The sequence below is a fragment of the Protopterus annectens genome, chromosome 11.part0, assembly GCF_019279795.1.
Source record: "Protopterus annectens isolate FY-2018-M chromosome 11.part0, PAN1.0, whole genome shotgun sequence".
In the NCBI taxonomy this organism is placed as follows: domain Eukaryota; kingdom Metazoa; phylum Chordata; order Ceratodontiformes; family Protopteridae; genus Protopterus; species Protopterus annectens.
In genome coordinates this window covers 774314704-774341721 of record NC_056745.1, presented here as the reverse complement: position 1 = coordinate 774341721, position 27018 = coordinate 774314704, and the positions used below count along the sequence as shown (strand labels likewise).

Sequence of the window (27018 nt, the reverse complement as noted above, 5' to 3'; positions counted from 1 at the left end):
AGATTCTGGGCTTAGCAAACTAAAGCTGAGTCATCAGCATATTGTAATATGGTGGTGAGTTTTGATTCATTGTGCATGTCATTAATGAAGATATTGAAAAGTACTGACCCAACCTACAGATCCTTGGAGGACTCCTGTAGTGACGGAAAGGAACGTGGAGTGGGAGTCACTCCATTTTATAGACTAGGTACAATTGTTTAAGTAGGAGGTGAATCACCTAGTTGAAGGAAATATTATTTTGTACCTGATAAATCCAGAGAATGACATCTGAGTGTTATGCAACATTTTAAGAAAGTTTCAAGCCTTTTCATGATATGAAATTAATGAAGATAAAACAAAGACTAAAGCCATAAATTATGTTCTCTAAGATGAATTGGTTCAGCAATACCCATATTTATGGGGCCAAGATAAGATGAAGTATTTAGGAGTATGGATTTAATAGGATTCTGTTACTGCAGCTAAGGATTTCTGGGAAAAACATGTAAAAGATAATACAAAAACTGAGAAAATGGAAGCTCTTGTTTATGGATATGGAAAGTAAGATACAAGCAGGGAAAATGTTTTAGTCCCTTTCATTTTTATATACTGCTCAGGCAAGTTTTTATCAACCAGAGGACAAGCTGTGAACAATAATTAGTAAGGAGTTGAAATAATTTACCTGGGAGGGGAAGAGGGCAAGAGTTAAGAGGGATAAGTTGATCCCTCCAGTAGAATAAGGTGGTTTAGGATTACCTGATTTGAAGGAATATTTTAAAGCTACACATCTGAGGTTCATACACATAACATAAATAGATGGTTACACTTCAAAACTGAAAGGGATGATTATGAAGAGGAGATTCAAGAAATAAAGACAGAGGGGAATTAAGGAGAATAATAACAACCCTAAAGAATATTATAGTCATAAAGTAGCACAAAGTTTTCTAAGAACTAAGTCAACAAACATACTGAGAAAGGAGACTAAAAACACTGATGACTACAAGGAGAAGTACAGAAAATAGTCAAGAGGGGACTGGAATTTACTAGAGAAAACTGGAAAAGGAACCAAGATATTGGGAGCAAATAACTAGGAGGAAAGGTAATACAGTAAGATGAGGCCAAGACAAAATTTGGATTGCAGGCTACAGGACTGCCTTCCCTACCAGGGATTGATATCAGAGTAAAGGCACAGAGAAAGGGGTAGGGGAATCTTAAGTGAAAGACCTACCCTAATGGGGGTTTAAGTCAAATCTAAAACAGAATCTACTGTTAAAAAGGGGATAATTAGAAGGACATATAAAATACTGCATGATAATTGTAAGAATCAAACAGAAGACATAAAAAGATTAGGAAGAAGGACTGGGAAAGAATTTTCCAAGACAATAATGGAAGGACATATGCATGGCTCCCAAGTATGCAACAAAATCCAGAAGGTTTAGGATATTTGCTTTGAAGTATTTGCATAGGTATTTTATACCCCAAATAGACTTCACAGAATTTTTCCTCAGGTATATACCAAATCTTGGAGGGGTGACAGGGAAGAAAGAAATAATTAGAAGCACACATTTTGGGAGTGTAATGAGTTGCCCCCCCATATGCCTTATAAAGTACTCTGTCAGAATTATTGGATGAGCAAATATTTGTAACTAAGGATATATATATTTTTGAGATGGGACATAGGATCTGAATTGCTTAGACACAGTAAGGCCTTATTAAGTTTAATTTTGTTGACTGCTAAAAAGCAGTTACTAAAATGGAAAACAAAATCTAAACCACCTCTATTTGAAGTACTGAATATTACAAAAGAGATAAAAGAAATGGAAGAAGGATCTTTAGAAAATTGAATGAACAAATTATATGGAAATAATTGGAAATTGTGGGAACAATACATGCAGAAAAATGTTCAGGAGGAGGAGGAGGAGGTTTAAGGAAAATAAGAAGTTATGTACTCACCATAACGTTCTGTGCTTGTTGTCCATCTCGCCTTCATTCTATGCTGGTTGGGTTTGGAACCGAGCATTGGTTCCGACTCGGCCTAATTCAAAAGCTCGAGAGCTTCCACTGGCTCGAGGCTATGCCCTATCCCTGATGCTCCAGGAAGATAACCCAGATCTTGTTTGCAAGAGAAAGCATAACATCGTGTAACAATGAATCAACTTGTGAGGAGAAGACCCAGAAGGGAATCAGGGACTCCATAATCCAATTAAAAAATAGAATGATCCGCCCAATCCTCCAGGAATGAAGGAGGGTGGGATGCAAGAGTGAAGGCAAGATGAACAACAAACATGGAACGCTATGGTGAGTACATAACTTCTTAATGTTTTGTTGCCCTATCTCGCCTTCATTCTATGCTGGTTGGGACAGCGTCCCTAGCACCTTCTTTCTTGGGTGGCTCAAAGTAATAAATTCTTCAGAACAGTACACCCAAAGGAAGCCCTGTTCCGGGAGGCCACATCTACTTTGTAATGAGTGATAAAGGTATAAGGTCTTACCCATGTGGCTGCTGCACAAATAGAATCTAAAGGGAGTCTGGACCTGGAAGGCACAGGAAGTTGCAATAGCTCTGGTGGAATGGCCCTTCGCTTTGCCTGATAATTGTCTATTTTGAGCTCTATATGTGAAGGAAATACAATTTGTGAGCCATTTCGACTGTCACTTTTGATATTGGTAATCCTTTCTTTTTTCCGAAAAGGACACAAATAATTGGTCTGACTTTCTGAAATCTTTAGTTCTATGCATGTAGACACGCAACTGCCTATGCACATCCAACTGGTGTAGTCTATATTCTATCCTGTTGCCAAAGTTTGGGAAGAACACGTGTAATTCAATAGATTGATTTAGATTTGTCTCAGAACACACCTTAGGTAGAAAGGAAGGATTAGAACTTATTAAGGAGGGTGTATAGATAGAGCTTGAAGTTCCGATACTCGTCTTGCAGAGGTAATGGCCACCAGGAAAAGTGTCTTCCGTGACACAAACCTTATGTCACAAGATGATGCAGGTTCAAAGGGAGGCAAAATTAAGGAGGATAGAACAAAATTTAGATCCCATGGAGCTGGAGGTTCCCTGAATGGAGGTTTTAGCAGGAAAGTCCCTTTTAGAAAGGCCTTACAGAATTTGTGGGACATGATTTTAAGCCTCATTTCCCCAATATGAAAGTTGGATATAGCGGCTAGCTGGACTCTAGTTGTAGCTGCTGCAGCCCCCTCATTAAAAAGTTTAGTGAGAAATTCTAGCACTGCAGTGATGGGAGCTGTAAAGGGATTTACATTGTTCTTGGAGGCCCAGTGTGAAAATCTTTTCCATTTGCTGGAGTACAGTTTTCTGGTAGAAGGCTTGTGGGAAGAAATCAAAATATGTTTAACTGCCGGGGAGATGTCATGGAGCCTGGCTATTTGTGGAACTGGAGCAACCACGCTGTCAACTTTAGGGTCTGGATTGATGGATGGAATGTCCCCAATGAATGGGTCAGAAGGTCTGGAACTGGGTCCAGGATTCACGGTTCCTCTCGGAGATGGGTCCACAGAAAGGGGAACTAAATTTGTCGAGGCCAGTATGGAGCAATGAGAATCAAAGTGCTTCTTAACATGTTGGCTTTCTGAAGTACCTTTGGTATCAAGGGAAAGGGAGGAAAGGCGTAAAGTAATCCCGGTGGCCAATTGTGTACGAGCGCATCCCTCAGTGACTTCCTCGGAGGGGGAATCAGGGCAAAGTAGTTGCTAAATTTGGCGTTCATGGATGAGGCAAAAAGGTCGGAGCAGGGCTGACCCCATTTGCGGAAAATCTCTTCCACAACCTCTTGTTTTAGGGACCACTCATGAGGCATCAGAATAGCTTTGCTGAGTTTGTCCACTATCACACTGGATTTACCCAGGATGTGCAGTGCTGTCAGAAATCGTTGAGAAGTGACAGTCAATTGCCATGCTGTTTGTGCCTCTCAACATAAAGGGTAAAATTTGGTCCTTCCTTGTTTGTTTATGTACCACACTACTGACATGTTGTCTGTCTGAATTGCAATAGTTCCTATCGGGAGAGAGTCCTGGAATGCTTGCAATGCATACAACACTGCTCTCATCTCTAGGACATTGATATGCAAGTGGTTCTCGTGTTCCTGCCAGATGCCTTGGACAGTCTTTCCCAGATAATGCCCCTGCACCCTATCTGAGAAGCGTCCATGGTCAGTGTGGCTGTTGGTTGTGGAAAAACAAACTGATGTCCTCTGGTCAACTGAGCCATTTGAAGCCACCACCATAAGTCCTTTTTGCATGACTCTGTGATAATGGTCTTGTGTGACACTGGTAGATCTTGCATGGACCACTGGGAGAAAAGTAACCACTGAAGGACTCTCATGTGTAAATGCGCTAGAGGTACTAAAATGATAACAGCTGCCATGGTGCCCAGTCTTTGCTTGTACTTTTCTTTTGGATATCAAGCTCTTGATTTGATGGTGTAGGGACTGCATCCTTTCGAGGGTAAGTCTGGCCAACATTTCCCTTGAGTCTAACACTGCAACTAAGAATATAAGATGCTGTGAAGGCAACAAAGCAGATTTTTTGAAATTTGTTGTAATGCCTAGCTTGGTACAGAGATGAATGGTTTCGTCCCTTGTATGCTTGCTGGTGGCGGTTAGGAGCCAGTCGTCTAGGTATGGAAACACATGGAATCCCAGGTGCCTCAAGTGAGCCGTAACCATTGCCAGACATTTGGTGAACACTCTGGGGGCTGTAGTGAGACCAAAGGGCAGAACTTGAAACTGGTAATAACTGGCTCCCACCTGAAAGAATAAGTGTCTCTTGCATCGCCTGTCCATTTTTATGTGGTAATATGCATCCCGGAGATCTACTGAGCACATCCAATCATCTTTCCCCAGAAAGGGGAATACTGACTGCAATTTTCACCATCAGGAATTTTGATTTCTTGACGGACTTGTTTAATCTGCTGAGATTCAAAATGGGTCTCCAGTCCCGTCTTTTCTGGAACTAAAAAGAACCTTGAGTAAGTTCCAGATCCTATTTGGTCTGCGGGGAAATTCTGGATGACTCTTTTCTTCTAGCAACTTCTGTATCTCTAATGTTGTGTGGTCCTTTTGACTGGGTGGAATATCTGGGATGGATTGTTTCTCCAAGTAGGGAGTGGAAAAGGGTATGTAATAACCTCTGGATATGATTGTTTGTACCCATTTGTCTTGTGTGATTTCTAGCCAGGCGTTTGGTTACAATGATAAGCATCCCCCGACTGCCTCCAGAGATGGACAGGTGGGCGTCCATTCAGGAGCGCTGAAAAAGCTCTAAAGGAAAGAATCCCTATCACTCTGGTTCTGCCGACCCCCTCTGCCACAAGGACGACATCCTCCATTGTTAATTCCCCCTCTGTCCCTGGGGGAAGAGTCACCACGTGCATCAGGAAATACTCTTTGGGACTTGCGGAACCACATTTTTCACCCTCTCTGACCTTTGGAATAAGGTCTAGTGGGGGAAGGAAAAATGGACCCCTACAGCAGACAAGAGTTTTCCCTCCTGCTCGCACCTGGTCAAGGTCTCTTTAACTTTGGAAACAAACAATGATGAGCCCTCAAATGGGGCATTAGTGAAGGAAGACTTGAAGGGTTCAGCAAAGTTACATAGATGCATCCAGGAATGCTTCCTTAAGGAAATTCCTGCACCTGCTGCCCTGCCCACTCCATCGGCTGCATATGAGATCAGTTGCATGGAGGAGTTAACCATGGAGTTTAGGGTGGAGAGATGAGGGGAAACTTTATCCAAAACCCCCAACAGCTACATTACCCTGAAGGGTATCTTCTAGCTCTTTCAGGAGATCCCACTGTAGTCTCGCAAAATGGGTCAAGTAATTCAGCAATCAAAGCGTAAATGCTGCTGAAGAAAAAGTACACGTTCCATATCTGCCCATCGTCTAAGAATCTTTATTCAGTGGATGAACATATGAGAAAGATTCTGACAATCCTTCTTGGTGGCCGCTGCCACCACCATAGCATCTACTGGGACAACGTTGGTTAAATATTCTTTCTCTGTTGGTGCTGTAATAAATTTGTAGGCCTCCTCAGAACAGGCTCCACTGTACCTGGAGAGCCCCACACCTTCTGAGCAATCACATACTCATCAATTGGTCAAAAGGTGGAGACACCCAAGAGGTGGAAGGATGAGACCCACAAGCATCCAGGTATACCGACTTGTCCACAGAAGGACTGGTGGGCTTCCAGCCACCCCTCTGTTTAAGGATCTCCAGGATGTCTGCAAAGGAGACATCTTCAGAGGGGGACCGTGGGGACCCTTCCAAATCATCTAGGTCAGTGTCTGAAGTGATAGACTCATCTGAGGAGTCTATGTGCTTCCTCTTGCATAAACTCTTCCGAAGGACCTCCTCAGACGGAGGTAAAGGATAGGGAACTAAGATGAGAAAAACAGGTAGGCCTGATGAAAAAAGGATAATGGCCAACAACAAAAAAGACAGGGAGAAACACAGACAACTATCCAACTAATCCAACTATAACATTTTTAAACAATTAGTGCTGAAATATAATAAGAAGGAAAAAACTTAGCCAACAGCCAGTCAGAAGTCACCCGATCTGCTTGAGCGGTAAACGAGATCTGGGTTATCTTCCCGGAGCATCATGGGATAGGGCATAGCCCCGAGCCAGTGGAAGCTCTTGAGCTTTTGAATTAGTCCGAGTCAGAACCAATGCTCAGTTCTGAACCCAACCAGCATAGAATGAAGGCGAGATAGGACAACATAACATGCAGGAATTCAGCAATTTAGTAATGTTGGACTGCCAACAATTACAAAAAAAAGACGTGCTATGCATTTAAATGGAAAAAATGTTAATGCGGTTTGCTTTCTTTTCTGTTAATGTATGCTTGCCAATCTCTTCAGTTATACAAATAAGGTAAGCCCACTGTTGAGTGGAGCAGAACAGACTGCAGAGTTCATAAAGAAACTGGATATCAGTGTAAAGGGTGGAAATGCATGAAGGAACATTCCCTTCCATAGGAATGAAAAAACAGGAAGTTATGTACTCACCACAACGTTCGATGTATGTAGTCCATCTCGCCTCACATTCTTATATCGGCTCCGACTCGGCCAAACTTTTCTAGCTCGAAGTCTTCTATTGGCTGGGCTAAGCAGGTATCCCATGGTGCACTGCTCCATATCCCCAGATCTAGTTTGCTGCAAAACTCATACATACCCCATGCATACACAACATCCAGATAACAAGAACAAGCTGAAGTAAAGGGAACACTGTAGATAAAACCCCCTAACCTCCAGATCCTCCAGGAAGGGGGAAGGTGGGAGGGTAAGTAAGAATGTGAGGCAAGATGGACTACATACATCGAACGTTATGGTGAGTACATAACTTCCTGATGTTATGTAGTCCTATCTCGCCTACATTCTTATCTGTGGGACAGCGTCCCTAACACCTACACCCTGGGTGGCTCATAGGAAAATACTCATGAGTACTGTGGAGCCAAAGGATGACCTGCCCCTAGAAACCACATCCAATTTGTAATGAGAAACAAATGTGTGAGGAGAAGCCCAAGTAGCTGCAGCACATATATCATCCATTAACAACCTGGCCTGGTAGGCTGTAGATGTAGAAACAGCCCGAGTAGAGTGAGCCTTGACTGGAAATGGCAGATCTTTTCCTCCCGCTTGGTAGGCGAACGAGATGCAACTAGATATCCATCTGGATATGGTGACCTTGGAAACCAGTGACCCAATTTTGTTGTCCGCAAAGGAGACAAATAGTTGATCTGACTTCCGGATATCTTTTGTTCGGTGCAGATAGAAGCGTAACTGTCTATGTACATCCAACTGATGGAATTTAAATTCTGCCTTGTTTGAAAATTGCGGAAAGAATACAGGCAACTCAATGGATTGATTAAGATTAGACACGGAAGCCACTTTAGGAAGAAAGGAAGGGTTCGGTCTAAGAGAAACCCTGTCCTTATGGAAGATTAAGTATGGGGGTTTAATAGAGAGGGCTTGAATTTCTGAAACTCGCCTTGCTGAGGTGATTGCTGTTAAGAAGGCTGTTTTCCAGGTCAAGAACTTCAATTCACAGGTAGCTGCAGGCCCAAAAGGTGGTGAAGTAAGGGCTTGTAGGACAAGATTGAGATCCCAGGGCATGATAGGTTCGGAGACCGGGGGACTGAGTGACAGAGTACCCTTCAGGAAAGCCTTGCAGAGTCTATGAACCATAAGACTAGGCTCATTAGCCACATGAAAATTAGAGATCGCAGCCAATTGAACTTTGATGGTAGCTGATGCAGAACCCTGATGGAAGAGCATAGACAAAACTCCAAGACTGAAGCAACTGGAGCTGTGTACGGATCAATGCCTTGGGTATGCGCCCAAATAGAAAACCTCTTCCATTTGCTGGAATAAATCTTCCTAGTAGATGGCTTATGAGAGGAAGATAAAATGTGAACCATTTCCGGTGAAAATTCATGAAGCCTAACTAACAATGGAAGTGGAGCAGCCAGGCTGTCAACCAGAGGGTCATCAGAGAGGGGTGGAACTGTCCCGACATGTGTGTCAGTAAATCTGGTTGAGGGTCCAGAATCCAAGGAGTGTCCACAATGTATGGTTGAAGAAAAGGGAACCAGACTTGACGAGGCCAGTGTGGAGCAATCGGAATCATTCTGCTTCCCAAGGATTGCACTTTCCGAATTACCTTTGACAGCAAGGGAAACAGAGGGAAAGCATAGAGCAGACCGGAGGGCCAATCGTGCACCAGAGCATCCCTGGGTGACTCCCCCTGTGGGGGGATCAGCGTGAAGTAGTTGCTGCATTTGGCATTGAGGGGGCTGGCAAAAAGGTCGCAGCAAGGCTGACCCCATCTGCTGAAGATTCGTTCTGCAACTAGACGATTCAGGGACCACTCGTAAGGCATCAGAATAGCTCTGCTTAGCCTGTCCGCAATCACGTTGGACTTCCCCGGAATGTGCATTGCCACCAGAAACCGTTGGGAAGTTACTGCCCACTGCCACACTCGCATGGCCTCTCTGCACAGGGAGTACGACCTGGTTCCCCCTTGCTTGTTTAGATGCCACACTACCGACATGTTGTCTGAGTGTATTGCAATTGTCCCTAGAGGTAGAAAACTCTGAAGTGCCTGCAACGCAAGTAGCACTGCTCTCATCTCTAGGACGTTGATATGCAGATGTATCTTGTGATCTTGCCACGTGCCTTGGACTGTCCTGCCAAGATAATGCCCCCCCCCCCATCTGGGAGGCATCCGTGGTCACTGTGGCAACCGGAATGGGTGGGATGAAGGGTCTTCCCCCGTCCAAACTGTTGGTGCGAAGCCACCAACTGAGGTCCTGTTTGCATCTGTCCATGAGTAAAATGGGGGGAGGAAGTGGAAATTTTTGGAGAGACCATTGAACAAAGAGAAGCCATTGGAGAAGTCTCATGTGCAATCTCGCTAGAGGGACCAACATGATTGTTGCTGCCATGGTCCCCAGAAGTTGGAGAACCCATCTCGCCTTCACTTTCCTCAGGGGCATCAGGATGTGTATTTGTTGTTGTAAGATTCTGATCCTCTCCTGCGGTAAAAATGCTCGCATTTGAATGGTGTCTAATTCTGCGCCTATAAAGGTGACACACTGCAAGGGCAACAAGGCAGATTTTTCCCAATTTAGCGTTATGCCCAACTGGTGACAAAGAGTAATGGTAGCGTCCCTGGTTTGGACTAGCTGATGCCTGGTGGGGGCGGTAAGGAGCCAGTCATCCAGATACGGAAACACCTGGAATCCCTGACATCTCAAGTGAGCAGTCACCACTGACATACACTTGGTAAACACCCTGGGGGCTGTGGTGAGACCAAAGGGCAGTGCTCGAAATTGGAAATGACTGGCTCCCAGCCGGAAGCGAACGTGGCTCCTGGATGCCCTGTCCATCTTTACATGGTAGTAAGCATCCTTGAGGTCGATGGAGCACATCCATACCTCCTCTCCCAACAATGGGAGAATCGATTGTAGTGTGACCATATGGAACTTGGACTTCTGTACATAGTTGTTTAGTTGGTTGAGATCTAATATGGGTCTCAGGTCCCCTGTTCTTTTCGGCACCAAAAAGAATATTGAGTAAGTCCCTAATCTGATCTGGTCTGAGGGGACACGCTGGATGGCTCCTTTTCCTAGCAGCTTTGAAACCTCTAAGGTTGCTTGATCCCTTTGACTGGGTGGAACGTCTGGGATATTTCTGATTGATGAGGGGTCTGATATGAACGGAATGAGGTAACCTCCGAAAATTATTCGTAATACCCATCGGTCCTGGGTGATGCTTTTCCAGGCTTCCAGATATAGCGAAATTCGACCCCCGACTGGCTCCGGATAAGCACAGCCGGGCACTCCCTCAGGAACGAGAGTAGGGAGAGCCGTGAAAGGAATCGCGGTCTCCCAAATTGCGGGGGGCCCCCTCTGCCTCTAGGGCGGCGACTCCCTGAATAACCTCCCCCTCCTCTGCCTCTGGAGGGGGACTCACCTTGTGCAGCAGGAAAAAACTTCTGTGATTTCTTGAGCCACATCTTCCCACCCCGCTGGGCCTTGGGGTAAGGCCTAGAAGGAAGGAAAAAATGGACCCCTACGGCAGACAGGGTCTTTCCCTCTTGCTCGCACCTGGTGAGGGTGTCTTTCACTTTGGTTCCAAACAAAGAAGAACCGTCAAAGGGGGCGTCAGTGAAGGAAGACTTGAAGGCCTCCACAAAGTGACACAGGTGCAGCCAGGCTTGCCTCCTAAGGGCGACTCCTGAGCTTGCTGCCCTACTTGCTCCCTCGGCTGCATATGAGATGAGCCGCATGGAGGAGTTGACAATGGAGTTGAGGGTAGACACCTGGGCGTTAACCGTCTGGGCCACCGCCTCAGGGACGTTACCCACAAGAGTATCTCCTAACTCCTTGAGGAGATCTCTCTAGAGCTGAGTGAAATGAGACAGATAGTTCAGCGACCGTAAGGTAAAGGTTGCTGATGAGAGGGTACACTTCCCGTACCAGTCCATGGTCCTAGTTAGGAGGATGGATGGAGGAAGAGGTCTCTGCTACTTCCTTCTGAGTGCCCACCGCCACCACCATGGCATCTACAGGGACTCCTTTGGACAAGAACTCCTTACCCTGGGGAGCAGAAAGAAACTTGTTGGGGCGCCTGGGTATGGGCTCCACAGAATCAGGGTTTTCCCACACCCTTCGACAAATTAAATCAAGGAGCTCATCGAAGGGTGGGGACACCCAGGAGGTGGAGGGCTGAGCACCAAAGGCCTTAAGGAAGACCGACTCCTCTTTGGAAGGGGTTTTGGACGGCCAGTCACCTCTTTGCTTTAGTATCTCCAGGATGTCGGAGAAGGAAACATCATCAGAGGATGACTTGGGGGACCCCTCCGATTCCTCGAGGTCAGTAACAGAAGTGAGGGACTCATTCTGGGAGTCTATGTGCTTCCTCTTGCACGTCTTCTTTCTAGGGGGGCTCCTCAGGCACGAACTCTGAAGGGCCCTCAGAAAGTTGGGGACCACTCGTGGGGGTATCCCTAGGCCTTGGTACTCTGCTGTCCCTGGATAGGTGATGGTCAGAGGCTCTCACCGGAGTGGTAGGGGACAGAGTGACCGATCCGCCTGATGTAGCTAACAATCTGGCCAGCGCAGTCCGCATGGCCTTGAAAGCTGGTCCCCCCATGTCCAAGGACTGGCCAGTCTCCGAGACCATGACAGGAGTCGGAATTCCCTGAGCCGAGGCATCGAGAGGGAGGCTCGAAACTGAAATATGTCCCGAGATGTCCCCCTCGGGCCCAAATGAAGAGTCCCGAGGACAGAGCCGACGGGGTCGGAGCCGATGTCGGCAACGATGGAGCAGGAGGGGCCATCGGAACCGGACTAGCAACATCACACGGCACAGAACACTCCGGCTCCGAAGACAGAGATGCGCTCGGAGGAGGAATGGTCGAAGCAGGGGTCAGGATGGGCTCCGGAGCCGACTAGGCCGGAGATGAAAACAATTTTGCCAAAACTGGTGACTGGAGGAGCCTCTGGACCACCCTATCAACATCCATATCCGAGAGGGTTCTGGAGGACTTGGAGGACAGGGAGAAATTAGTCTGAGACTGGACGATCGGCTCCGAAGAGGTTCCAATATAACAGGAGCCGAGGCCGATTCCATCACCACCGACACTTCCTGCGGCCCCGAGGTTGAGGTTGATGCAATTTTAGTGACTTTCTCCTGAGGCTCCGATGAAACTGATGGAGCTGGAGATCTCTTTTTAGACTTGGATGATTTAGACTTAGCCCTGGGAGAAGAATCTAAGACCTCTTTGAAAGAGGGTTTCAAAAGTCCCTTTAGGATCAGCTTATTCTTTCTCTCTTGGAGCACTCTGGGACTGAATGCACGGCAAAAACTGCAGGTCTCCTGCAGATGAATGGCTCCTAGGCAACAGACACAAATAGAATGCCCATCGGTGATGGACATTTTGTACCCACATTTTGAGCACTTTTTGAAACCGGAAGGTTTGTGCTCTTTGGAGTCTTTAGACATAATCACCAGACAAAACTCAACAACGCGACCTAAGAGAAATCTGACAGGAAAAACTCACAGACACTCAACACCACAAAAACGCAGGAATCTGACAAGTTTGAAAAAGTACACACACTCTAGAGATACACACTGAGACCAACTATGCCAAAAACCTCTAACTAAAACGGTTAATGACTACAAGGGTTGGAGAACCGACAATCAAACCTCTAAATTAAACAGTTTGACAGACAGAAGGAAAGGACTAGGTCCTTTAACTGGAACGGGCCTAGCCTGAGGGAACAGTTATCGGGATACCACAAACACGCACACTTCCAAAATGCTAAACAACACTAAGGACAATAGCTATGAAAATAGCTTTTTGTTTCAGAGCAATACATTTTCTCAAGACAAGAAAAAAGGTACTTAGCCAAAGCCAAGAGCGAGACCACATCCAAGCTACACGAGTGGCAAACGAGATCTGGAAATATGGAGCAGTGCACCATGGGATACCTGCTTAGCCCAGCCAATAGAAGACTTCGAGCTAGAAAAGTTTGGCCGAGTCGGAGCTGATATTCGGCTCCGAACCCACAGGTAAGAATGTAGGCGAGATAGGACTACATAACATCACGTGTCCTCCAGATCTTCTTTAAGGAATCCTGGAACAGCATATATTGAGTTGTTTGTTTTGAAAGGAGGTAAACTGATCTACTTGAGGAGCTCCCCACAACTGGATAATTTCCTGGAAGCCCCCCTCCCCATTCATTTCTATTTGTTAGGGTCTATTTTGCTCCTGCTCAGCTTGCCTGCCACTACATTTTGCTCTGATGGAATGTAGAAAGCTTGGGGATTAACAATGCTTCAACGTGACCTCCCAAGCTACCATACTCAGCCTGTACAGAGGGTAAGATGTGGTGTTCCCCTGCTTGTTTATGTACCACATCAGAGTGGAGTTGTTAGTAATCACCGACAAAGGCACAGGAGCCATAAGTGCTGAAGAGATTTTATAGCTGGAATAAAGCTGACAGGTTTTTCATATTAATGTGTTTTGGCTTGGCTTGTTCATTCCAAAGATCCTGCACTTTTACCTTCAATGACACAGCTCCACATGAAATATCAGATGCATCTCTTGTTACAGACTCAGCAGGGGATGTAAGAGGAAATGGAAGACCTGGATTCAGGGAAACCTGGTCTGTCCCTCAAAGAAGTTCTCTCTTCACTAATCCCAGTACTGGAATCTGGAAAGCCAGTGTATATAAATGTTGAGTCCAAGCAGTCTTTAAACACCACTGAATTTTTCTCATATTCAGCATTGTAAAAGCAATTATAAGAACCATAAAAACCATGAACCCTAAAATCCTGAGATACTCTCTGGCTGAAACTTGAGACTGACTGGAGAAAGGCAGGAAGAGTTCTAGACACAACACTACCTCTTCTTCAGTTAGGAATGCCTTTGCATGGATGAGTCCTGACAAGTATTCTATATGAGAGAGGATTTGAGGAAATTTATCTGGAGTCCAAGCATTTAAAAGGTATTTTTTATCCATGTAAGGGTCTCCTGATACTTGGAAAAAGACTGTGCAAAGATAATAAAGTCATCGAAATTAGAAAAGATGTGTATTCCATACCATATGCAATGGGCAATCACTGGGGTGGGGCACGGGGTCAGTGAATACGCCAAACAATAATGCAGAAAACTGATAAAATAACCCTGAGACAGAAAATGCTATAAAACTGTGGCAATGGGAATGTGATGATAAGCATCTTTCAAGTCCAGGGTTACCAGAAAACTCTTGAGTTATAACAGGTAACAATTCCTGCAAAGTCAACATTTTGCAGTTTGATAATTTCACAAACAGGTTGAGAATTCTCCAAAAAAACTTCTTTTGCACCAGAAAAATCTTCAAGAAAACCTTTTCCCTACTGGTCATGAGGGTACTGGTTCTAATATCCCCACACAAATAGCAAATGACTGATGAGTGGAGGAAACAGGGAAGTCTGACTTACAGAATGAGGAGTATTTCCTCAAAAAAAGGAGGCAGGTTTTCCCACTGCCATTTGTAATCCTCATGAAGTAGCTTTAGAACCCATTAGTCTGATACAATCTGACGCCAAAGAGGAAAATGGAGAACAAGGCTCTGGAACAGATAGGAAGGACAGGCTAGGATGGATACTGCCAAAGTCAATCTGAAGATGTGGACTGTCTCTTTTTAACAAAATACCATCCTTTTCTTATTCTTTTTTTTCAATAATTTTTTATTTTCATTTTGCATTTATAAAAGACACAAACATTTTCATATTTACAACATGACCATAAGTGAAAGTTATACATTGTAGTTAATATAGAAACATGAAGGTCATATAACAAACCTATTTACACTATATACATAGATGCTTTCTCAAACACGTTTAAACAATATAAAGACAACACATACATTAATGTTTGTAATACCATATTTTGTTGTGAGTTTGTGGGTATATTGCTAGCTTCCCTTATAACACGTTACTCTATAGTGTGCATGATGTTTTATGCTAGTATGATATTAAAGGTTTGTTCCCAAGTTGCTCGAGTTTTGCTGTTTTTGTTTCTTTTATCCATTACTATTTTGTGAGCTAATAGGTGTTTAATAGCCACTTTCTTAAAACCCTCCCAAGAGATGTTCATAGAGTCTATCCATTTGAGGGCTATATATAGTGTCATTAATGAGAATATGGTTATAAGTGAGTTTGCTTGTTTTACTAAGAAGTTAGATGGGCGAATATGTAATATGGTAAATTCCCATGTAAGTGTTGATGACTGATAGCCCACTTTTTGTAATTGCAATTTCAATGAATTCCAGAGTTTATAGACACATTTGCAGCTCCAAAATATATGCATTAAATCTGCTATCTGATCCTTGCAGTGTGGACTGTATGGTGATTTTATTGCATTATCTGTGTAGTAAAGCAGGTATGAAATATGTGTTGTTATTTATCATAAGCTGTGTGTACAACAGTTTTTTAAGGGGTATGCCTTTCAGTGTTAGGTTAATTGCATTTTGTATCTGGCGGTCGTCCAAAGATGGTTGTATTTTCCTCCAACAGAGAAAAGGAGGTCTTTCTGGAATTTGATTTCCCCTATCATTTTGTATGAGTTTGTTATAGTTTTCTTTGTCAAGAGGATAGTCTCCCAGAGCAGAGTGCATTTTTCCATGTCACTGTTGGGTATGGTAAGGTTTTGGAGGTAACTGGAACACATCTCTTTGACTATAATAGAAGATATTCTTAGCTGGGTATCCTCAACTTACCCACAAGAAACTATAATTCTAGGTGACTTTAACACAGACTGGAAAACCTTCAACACTAATAACCCTCCCACACATATTAATCTCCATGGCTTTACTCAAACTATCAACTCAACTACCAGAATCAACAAACCAACTAAAAAACAGAGCACCTTAGACTGGATACTTATAAATAAACAACCCCATACTTATAATGTAGGAACCTTACCAGATGATCTAAGCGATCATACTCTAACTTATATAATAAGACAAAGAAATGACATCTCTAACACCCCTACCTACAGGATTTCACGAACAAAGAAACAGTTTAACCCTGTACTATTCCAAAATGAACTCAATGCATGTGACTGGAAACCTCTAAAAATATTCCCACTAGAGGAGGCTGTCAAATATTTTAATTCTAAATTTCTTGCAATCCTAGATGTGCATGTACCTAAACGATCTATTAGAATAAAATCCAAACCAGCCCCCTGGCTTACAAAAGAGACTCGACAAAAAATTCTACTTAGAAATAAAGCTTGGACTACATGGAGAACTAACAGAACCTCCCCTGAACAACAAACTTTTAGACAGCTAAGAAACATAACTAAAAAAGCCATACTCTCCGACAAAAAGAACTACTATTGTAAGCTACAACAAACACACCAGAACAATCCTCAAAAATGTTGGACTAACATTAATAGGCTCCTCAACCCTGGTCACTCTAGCACACCAGCCCCTCATGATGCTGATCATAATACCCCAAATCAAATAGCCAACAACTTCAACACCTACTTTACAGAAACTATACAATCCCTAGCTAGCCAGCTTTCAACTGATAACACAAGGATCCCATCTTCCTTAGCTGGATCATTACCAACATTTACATTTCAGCCTATCTCAACCACTTTCATCTATAAAATCTTATTAAAACTTAAACCTTGCACTCCTTCAGCCGACCAATTGCCTTCTGAATACTTACAAAAAGCAGCCAAAGTTATTGCCTTCCCCATATCCATCCTACTTAACAGAACCATTAATGAAGGAAGTATTCCAGACATCTGGAAAATCTCTCACATCATCCCCCTACATAAAGGAGGTAAATCCTACGATTACTCTAATTATAGACCAATAGCTCTGCTATCACCTCTAGCGAAAATCATGGAAAAGTGCATTCACCACCAGCTATTAGACCACCTAACTAAACATGACATACTGGCTAAGTGCCAGCATGGCTTTAGGCCATTTCATAGCACTATCACTGCTCTACTCTCTTTCACTGACTCCATTTAAAGGAATCGTAATAACAACACCCTCTCCTCTGCTCTCTTCATCGACCTTTCAAAGGCTTTTGATATGGTTAATCATCCACTGCTTATAAATACTCTTGAACTTCTTGCTCTAGATACCCCAGCTATACAATGGTTCAAGTCTTACCTTAACAATAGGCAGCAGGCAGTTCTCTGGGAAAACAAACTTTCATCCCACCTGCCAGTCACCCTTGGAGTTCCCCAGGGCTCCATTTTAGGACCTCTTCTTTTCTCACTATTCATCAACGACCTTCATATAGCAGTCCCTGAAGCCACCTGTATTCAATATGCCGATGATTCCACACTTATATGTTCTTCCAACTCCACTTCTGATCTACACTCTCTAACTCAAAAAGTATTCAACTCAGTAGAAGACTGGTTCCTGAAACGCTGTCTCCTTTTAAACACCAAAAAAACCAAGCTTCTACTTTTCACACCTACCAATAGGTCCTCTCCCATAAACTTCTCTATTAAATCTAACAATGGTACCCTCATCTTTCCCGATCCTACTACCAAACTATTAGGAGTTACAATTGACAACAACCTCAACTTTGATAACCATATAAATAACACCATTCAAACAGTGAACAGAAAAATGGGCTCCTTATATCGAATTAAACCCTTCTTAACTCCCATAGCTAGAACCACTATTGCCCACTCTCACTTAGTCTCAACTCTTCTCTATGCTTCTCCCATTTATACTAATCTAATGAAAAATAATCTTCTCAAACTGTCTAACTCCTATAACAATATTGCCAGATTTGCCACTGGAAATGCATTTCAAACACACCACTGTCTGAACCTAAAGCAGCTAGACTGGCTTGAACTCCCTAACATGCTAACTTATTCCCAACTCACTATTGTTCATAAAATATTTTACAAACCAAATCATACTCCAATACTTGCTAACCTCATTACCCCTATAATAATCTAAATTCCCTACGCTCTTCTAGCAAACTACGTGCTAGCATAAGTAAGTCCAATAACTTGTCAGGTGACAGCCTATTCTCCAATACTGCTGGGAAACACTGGAACCTTCTACCTACCGACCTAACACTACTACCTTCACTGTCACTCTTTAAGCAAAAACTCAAACGTCACCTAAAATCTCTCTGGTTATGCCCCTGCACTAACCCTGATTAATCTACTACCTATCCTATTTTTAACTTCTTACTGCCTATGGATACATAATCATACTCTATATACCTCTCTGTATGCTAAATCTGGTCATTGTAAAACTTATATAACCACAAGCATTTAAGTTAACTACAATGAACTGTAGTGTATCCTCTCATATCATATTATTATATGACTGACATGACTTTATACTCACCTTTTTAATATTGTACTTTTTAATAACCTTTCTTCTTTATTTTAAATACTTACTATTTTATGTGTTTTATTATTTTATGTGTTATATAATTTGATATTTCATTTTGTGCTATGCTGGAGCTTTTCTCCCCGGGCCTCTACTGAAAATGGAAATATATCCAGTTGGACTAGCCCAGTCAACAAATGTAAAATAAATAAAAATAAATAAAATTTGTCTAAGCATTATGACGTAAAACTTAGGTCGATTCAGATTATTTCTCATTTCTTGGATAGTACAATTAAGTAGTGGGTAGATATCTTGTATTCTTTTTTCTTTTAATCAGGGAAAGGAATATAAATCTAGCATCTTACTTATTTTTAAATTATGATTTTTATGGAAGGGTTGTAATGTTATCAGAGCTTGCCCCAGGTTTAAGGAATGAAATAGTTTTTGTGTTATGTTTATAGACTGTTTTAGAGGGTCTATAATTTTGTGCGCTTGTAGATCTTTTTTGTTCAAAAAGGGAAGTACTTTGGGACTGATGCCTAGTGATTTGATATATCTGTAGTATATTATCACCAATGGTGGTGACCAAGTTTTTGCTGACAGGTTATACTCTGCTATTCTCAGTATTCTGTTTGTGTGGATAATAGAGTAATAAGTTTTAAAATCTGGTAGGTTCAGACCCCCTTTGTTCTTGGGGAGTGTTAGTTTCTGGTACGAGATTTTGGTCTTTTTAGGATCCAATATAAATTTTGCTAGGGAGGTATGAATTTGTTTAAAGAATTTATTACGTATAGGTATTTGTGATGTCATAAATATATACGTTAGCCTAGATAATTTAATTACTGAGACTTTGGCCAGAAATGGAAGCTAAAGATTGTTCCACCTTGCAGAGTCTTGTATAATGCTTTGCCATTTAAGAGTTATGTTATGTTGGTAGAATTCCTTATTGTTTTGAAAAAAAAAGTGATTCCCAGGTATTTAATGTCATCCTTTATGTTTAAGGTGTCCAAAAGTAGTATCAATGAAATAAGCCTGGTTGGCCTCAAAGGGAAGATATTAGTTTTATTAAGGTTTAGTTTGTAATTAGACATATAGGAAAATTGTTCAATTGCATTTATTATTTTGGTCATATCGGAGTTTGGTGTAGTGAAATACATATTTAAATCGTCTGCGAAAGCAGAAATATATATTTTGAGGTTATGTATTGAGGGGGGGTATGATAAGCGTTTTTTTTAATATATAAAAACAGTGGTTCTAGGTATAAGTTAAATAGAAAAGGCGATAGTGGGAATCCTTGTCATGTTCCATCTTTTATCGAAATTCTATTTGACCATTATTTATTTATGTAAAGAGGTGTATAGGGATTACTAGAGAGAATTTGAATAATCTGTACAAAGTTGTTAGGTATGCCAAAATAAGGTAATGTTTGAAGTAAGAATTCTAGGTTGACCCTATCAAATGCCTTGTGGGCATCTACTACCATTGCATAAATGTTAATGTTCTTCTGATTTACAAAAGATATCAATGCATCCAATGTTAGCGTGTTATCACTGGTCTGTCTCTGTGGTGTGAACCCGGATTGTTCTGTGGAAATTATTTTCTCTATTAGGTTTTTTAATCTGTTTGCGAGTATCGAAGTTAGGATCTTTGTATCTATATTTAAAAGGGAGATGGGTTTATAACTATCTGGGTTTTTGAGATCTGCATGTTCTTTTAATATGAAAATAGTTTTGGAGGTGTTAAAGTGAATATCATTTATGTTATTAATTATTATATAGTTCAGCACATGATATAGTACTTTAGCAATACGGGAAGTGAAAGATTTGTAAAACTCTGAATTAAGTCCATCCTGTCCAGGGGCCTTGTGTGATTTCAAATGTTTAATTGTTGTAATTATCTCATTAATAGAAATATGTTCCGTTAATTTTTTTTGTTGTTCTAAGTTTAGTTTAGGAAATTTTCATTTTTGAAGAAAAAGAATCCTTTCTTCCCTAGAGGCTTGTAATATCTGTTCTCCATATATTTGAGAATATATTTGCTCAAATACTTTGATAATTTCTTCATTTCTTATATAGTTTTTGTCCCTGTAATTTACTTCTACTATATTTGAGGTGGTTTTATGTTGTGAAATAATTCTGGTCAAAGCTCTGGATGGAATTTGTGCTTCTTCTGCATAAGTGACTAACATTCTTGCCTCATAAAAAGATAGATTTCTGTTCTCTAACATATACAAGTCTCTTTCTGTTTTTAGAAGATCAACTTCCATTTGATTATTAGGTTTATTTAGTAATTCTCTATCAAGTTGCTCTATCTTCTCTTTCAAGGTGTGTTCCTCTTTTAGTTGTATTTTTTATAATATGCTGCTTTTTGATGAGTAGTCCTCTGATTTGTGCTTTGGCTGCCGCCCATTCTACGTTCATTGGGACTTGTGAGGTAAGGACATTTACAAGGGATGTTTTTAATATGTCCTCAGTTGCTTTTATTATATCTGCTTTGGTAAGCAGATTAGGATTTAATGACCAGTTGTGAACTCTATCTGCTAGGTACCGTCTTTTGTCCCACTTGCTATTCAATGTAACTTTGGAATGGTCCAAGAAAAATCTGGTGTGTATGACTATTGAGGGATCTATGTTAATAAGTATGTCTAAGATTAAAAAGTAGTCTATTCTCGATCACATCTTGTGGCATTGGGAACAGAATGTGAACTTTCCAGTTGTATTGTCATTATTCCCACACATGAAGGGGTCATACAGTTTAAAATCTTGTTTAAATTCATTTAGAGCTATTGTAGCTTGTTTATTATGAGATTTGGTTGGGTTAGATTTGTCCTTTTCTGGGTTTTGATGTGTGTTCCAGTCACCTCCAATTATTATACAGTAATGAAGACGACAAACAAATAAATGTGGACACTGCAGCAATTCAATAGCACAAAACCAACTGAGGCTGAGAGAAAACTATTTATTGAAGCACTTTTCGTTTGCTAAAATAAGCAAACTTCTTCAGAAACCATTTTTAACTTTTAAAAGCATATAAATAGTCACAGTTATTACTGTTAGACCAATCACAGCTCACACATTACTTAACCACTCATTTAAAGACACCTAACCTTCATAGAAATTTACCACTAATAAAATGGTATAATACAATTTATACAACTGTCAGCATAGTATAAAAAGTGAAAATAAACATAATATAATAAGCTTAGTGTGCTCCGCACTTATTACATACTATATTAAAAACATATACAATATTTAAAACCAGGCAATTCCCTACTATAGAAAAAACAACATCAACGCCTAAGACTCTTTAACTTACGAATGCTACTTATAGAGCATGTTTCATTTAGCCCAGGATAGTTATAGGCATTTAATTTAATCTGCCAAACTAATTCTAACTCTTCCAAGCGTAGGGGTGCTGGGCCACCTCTTGCATCTGTGTTCACCTGGTCTATGACTGAAAATTTAAATCTATGGTCCATATAGGACTGGACATGTTTAGCCAAAGCGTTGTCCTGCTTGTTCTTATTGATGGCATACTGGTGTTCATAAATCCTTTCCCGGAGCCTACGCTCCGTTTTACCTACATAGAATGCAGGACAACACTGACATGTTGCTAAATAAACAACCATCTTCGAGTTGCAATTAAACCTAGATTTTAATCTAATGTGGAAACCACCCACTGCTACTGAGTGTATGTTGTCCACAAATTTACAATAATTGCAACTTTGACATTTAAACATCCCTGGAGCTTTTGACTGAACCCGTTGCTGTTGTTCAAGTAAGTCTTTAAGGTTCCTACCTCTCCTAAATGTATATATAATTGGCCAGTATTCGAAAACCTAGGGGTGACAAGAGCTGAGAAAATACAATAAAATCAGGTCCATTCTGCAAAACTAAAGAAACATACCCGATTTTCCTTTTATTTTCCCCATCTCTTGTACCTCTAAACTGTCCAGAGGTTACAGACTTCTTTTCTGTCCCAAAAATAAATAAATAAATAAATAATAAGCAACAAAGGTCTGCCTATCTCCGTTGCTTATCTTCCAAAGCACTGATGTACTGCATAAATGTGGGAACAGAAATCCCATACGCATGTGCAGTACATCAACAAAGCAGCGGAATTGGGAAACAACACAGAAGAACACAACAGTAATTTTTTTCTTAAATAATGTCATTGTATAATATCAATAACCAACTCTTGGGTGTGGTATATTGAAAATTTACCCACAGTTGGCTTTGTTTAATCACTCGGGCTTCACCCTTATGATTAAACCACACCAACCATGGGTAAATCTTCAATATACCACACCGTCATTGGTTATTGCTATATTACTTCATTCTAGGGACATCCCTAAAAGAAGGCCATCTGAAGGATGATACCTTATTCAAGAGAACAGGTCTCTTCACTCTGTACATGAGGATGCACTCCCTGCTGAATCTTAAAGAAAGTGGCTATTTCATGCCTGCTAAGGACTCCTTATCGCCCACAAAGGATGTGGCTAACCCTAGTCCATGATGGTGGAAGGGACTATACAAGAGGCATCTGGAGAAAAATGTGAGTGATCTGGGGGACAACAAACTGCCACTGTGGCTGAGACACTGACTGAGCCAACAGAACTGGTAAGGGCTTCTTAGGATGTTTCTTGTTCTTTGGAGCAGAAGATGCAAGGACTGAGGAACTGTAGCCTGTTCCATGTCCTATGCAAGAAGCCTGTGCAGTGCTCAAAGCTACTGGAATGCGTCAGTAAGCAGTTAAGTTGTCATGAAATTTACACAAGCACCAAAATATTTACTTTCCCTTAAAAACACATACACCCTTATAAAAAATGTACAAAAGCAGCATGTTTACAACAAATTAGTGCCCTAATAAGCAGTCCCATTTAAAAATATCCCGTTGCATAAGACATTTCAGGTAGAATATTAAACACAATAAAAATACAGCTTTCTTAATAAAACCTGGCATAAAATATGTGAGGAAGCCATCTCCAAAGGGGAACTTATCTGCCCAGCTACAGAAGATGAGAGCCGAATGTCAATCCTCTAAAGCCCAGGAGGAGTACACTCATGGGTGCCAAGAAAGTACTAGGTGCATGGGTGAATGTCTGTGTGTGAATGTGCTTTTGAAAGAGTGGCTGGACATTATATCCTTAGAAAGATATAACTCATATAGCTAAGGTTACTGCAGCAGTGATTTACGATGAGCAGATACCCATACCAACTGCTGCCAGCAAACTGTAGTATGGTACAAGAGTATTACAGGAAAAATTACCATTGGAGTTTCAGAACATCCACACACCGAATCTTCCTCCTGTTGATTAGTATCAGACCAGAAAGCACTACGTCAAATTCCAAATGTGAACTCGAGAAGTACCCCTAAAATTTCTATGGAGATCAGCATGACCCCCCAGCTAAAGGACAAGCAAAGAAGGGTTCTAACCTGGTATGGACTAACTGAACACAGGGATAAGTTATGGATAAAGAAAATACCAATAACAGCAAAAACTTGTGGTGGGCTTAAAGTAGACAGTCAAATGGAGACTGCACATTCAATGAGGAAAAAGTATGATCTAGAAAAAAAAAAGGCAGTATAGTGACTCAAAACTATCATACTGCACTGCCATACATACCTGTATGGGCCTGAAACTTGTAGTCAGGCACAGTAATGACTCTTTGTAGTGAAAGGATCTTTGGTGGCTCTCCATGAAGAAGACTGCTGTTACTCAAAGCATTTATGACGGATTCGGCTGTATAGACCAGTGGGCCTGAAGTCACTAAAAATGTGAGCTCAGGAAAAGTCTTACGGATCTGTAGAAAGAAAAAAAAAGAAAAAAAAAACATCAGATGTTGATTTTCCTGCCATATATAATACATTTTGGAAAATATATAGGTGTTTGCATAATATCGCATACAAAACAAGCCTAGATTAGTAGTCATTTATATATAGAAAATATGGCTGCAGAGGCGAAAGGAAGGGGAAAGCAAGTGAATGTTGAAAGGAAAACAAAAAGAGACAAAGAGTGAGACCTCTTTTCTCTGTTTACTGCAGTACTGTAAACTGGCTCAGGTTTACTGCAGACTCCTGCACTGGCACTTATTACAATTAAACATTACAAATTACATGTAGCCTGGGCTGAGCTGAAGCAATATCATTCAAACTTGAAAAAAAAAATTTAATTGGTTATCGTCAATATCTTTTTATATGCTAAACATCAGATTTAAGAACTGGCTCCAAAAAATATATTTAACTCCAAAAGAGCAGCAGCAACACACACATAAATGATTAGTGTTTACTGAAGCATAAAAAGTCACAAACCGCAAGAAATTAAGGCGCTTCTACTCACAGCACATCTGATGTTATTAGTCAGCAGAACCATCCAAATGCCTAAGGCACAGTGCATGACAGATGATGCATATGTCATCTTAAAATAGCATTAAAGTGGCATTATCTAAGCATAATATAAGCACTTTCTTCCATCACTGCTGGTACACATCAATTTTATTACAGAAAAGGAACCACTTTGCAAAATATATTAAATAAGGCCTACAGTATAATGCTGTTTTATATTTTTTTAATACATGCTGTGTTATTTCTCCTAACAGATTTCCTTCCACCCACACAACTCTAAAAGAACTTGGTGAATATACAATATTGAGAATTTACTGCTTACTATATCCAACATAATGCCAAGCTGAAATAAACACACTGCATCACAAGTGACAGAATATACATTCACAAATGCAATCACACCAAACATATCATATGAGCAAATGAGTACGAGACAGTGAAGCACTCCAAAACCTTCCCTAATTTGAGAAATGGATATGCAAAATAATGGAAGCAACAAACACAAAACTTTCCCCACTATCATGTCAACTATTTACAATACTTGGCAAAGCAATGTCTGGGTTTGTTAAACATGAAATATTTAATCTAGAAATAAAATTGTTCCCCAAACCTGCTATATACAGAGGCTAACAGCACCATCTACCTATGTTATGACACAGTAAGTAGTGTAACTACCTTAGACGAGATCAGATGTCACCAAGTTATTTCTGTTACTTCACATACTAGTTTAAAATGTAGCCTCAGATACCCCAAAGGTAGCCTAATACTTGTCATAAAGATAATACAGTTGGGTAAGAACTCACCATAACCGTAGATGTCTTACTGATCACTGCTGCAGTACTCCCAAACAGTTGGGCTATCTTGCCAAATAACCTGGACGGCTGGCCAGGGTACCAAAGCCAAAACCTTCCAAAAAGCCATACGACCAACATATGACCTAAGTTCATGGGCATAAAGGTACATAAACAGATGCATGTGCGTAAATCCTCAGACTATCTCCAAGGCAGTAAGACTGAAGAGGACTTGACTGACAAATTAAACTGGTCAGCTACGAGGGGAGAGGCAGAAAAACAGTGATACCTCTCTGTCCATGAGGAAAAATGGGAGAAGGATCAGAAAATGAAGAAAGCAGGGAGGGAAATAATACTGCAATAATAATCAGTAGAACATCTACCTTGGAATTCATTAACGCCTACACTGTTCTGAGTGAAAAGACGATACAAGCATAACTCACGCCTTCTTCCTAATTTTAGTTTTCCTACTGATTTTCCTGTAGCCTTAAATACTGAAGGGAATTCAAAAAGGTTAGACTACATGTACACTTAATGTAATCTTTCTGAGTGACTAGAAACCACAAAAAATGTGGTAGGTATCTTCTTGAATACAGACTGTGTAATTTTAGTGTACACAGTGTAGGTGTTAAGGCATCTGGCCCCTACTGTTATGGTACATTCTTACAAAGCTATACTATGTCCTTCCTTAGATAATTATTGCAGTATTCCAAACAGCTGGGTGATTTCCAAAGCTTAAGAGTTGGTTGGAAGAGAAAAAGAACTGTAACCACAGAAGACAGACCTAGCGAAGGTGGCTCTAGATCTAGAAACAGCATCCACTCTGTAATGTTTGGTTAAAATATAAACAGAGGATGAAATAGCTCCTTCTAAAATTGTTCTCAAGTCAATCTCCTTGTAAGAGGCTCCAGATGAGGCCACTACTTTAGTAGAATGAGACTTTGCTGGACAGGTAAGGATTTGCCATGTAAAGTGTAGCAAAAGGAAATGGATTTTGATATCCAGTTAGCAGTAGTCTGCTTTGAAACTGGATTACCTAACCTGGAGTCTTGAAAGGAGACAAACAATTGGTCAGATTTGTGAATATCCCTTTTCATATCCAGACAAAATCTGAACAGTCAATGCACATCCAGGGAATTAATATTTCTTTCACACTTATTTTGTGGATTAAGGAAGAAAGTAGGAGATTTATTTTCTGATTGAGAGGCAATTCATTTACTACTTTTGGGATGAAGGAGACGTTGGCCCTTAAGCACACTATGTCCTTATGGATGGAACAAGGGAGTAAGGTGTTGATGGTGGAGAGATCCAGAACTGGTCTCAATTCTCCTTTTCTTGGGACAAGAATAAAAGAATAGAACCCTGTTCCCATGTATTGTGGAGGTACTGGTTCTACTGAGCCCTGCTCTAGCAAAGTCTGAATGATGGGGTAGAGCAACTGCATCTGATTTTGTAGAGAAGAAGGAATGTCAATGAAAGGAGGAAGTTCTTTCCAGGTCATA

At 41.1% G+C, this 27018-nt stretch overlaps 1 protein-coding gene across 5 annotated transcripts in view; it reads right to left on the bottom strand.

Annotated features, from left to right (window-relative positions):
* The window catches only part of KIAA1549 (KIAA1549 ortholog), a 2575340-nt gene that overhangs the window by 1609178 nt on the left and 939144 nt on the right, over positions 1-27018 (bottom strand). For all 5 annotated transcript variants that reach the window (XM_044088205.1, XM_044088206.1, XM_044088207.1 and 2 more), the window contains exon 4: positions 24007-24184. In XM_044088205.1, the coding sequence (XP_043944140.1) occupies positions 24007-24184 (178 nt within the window). The remainder of the gene's footprint in view (positions 1-24006; positions 24185-27018) is intronic.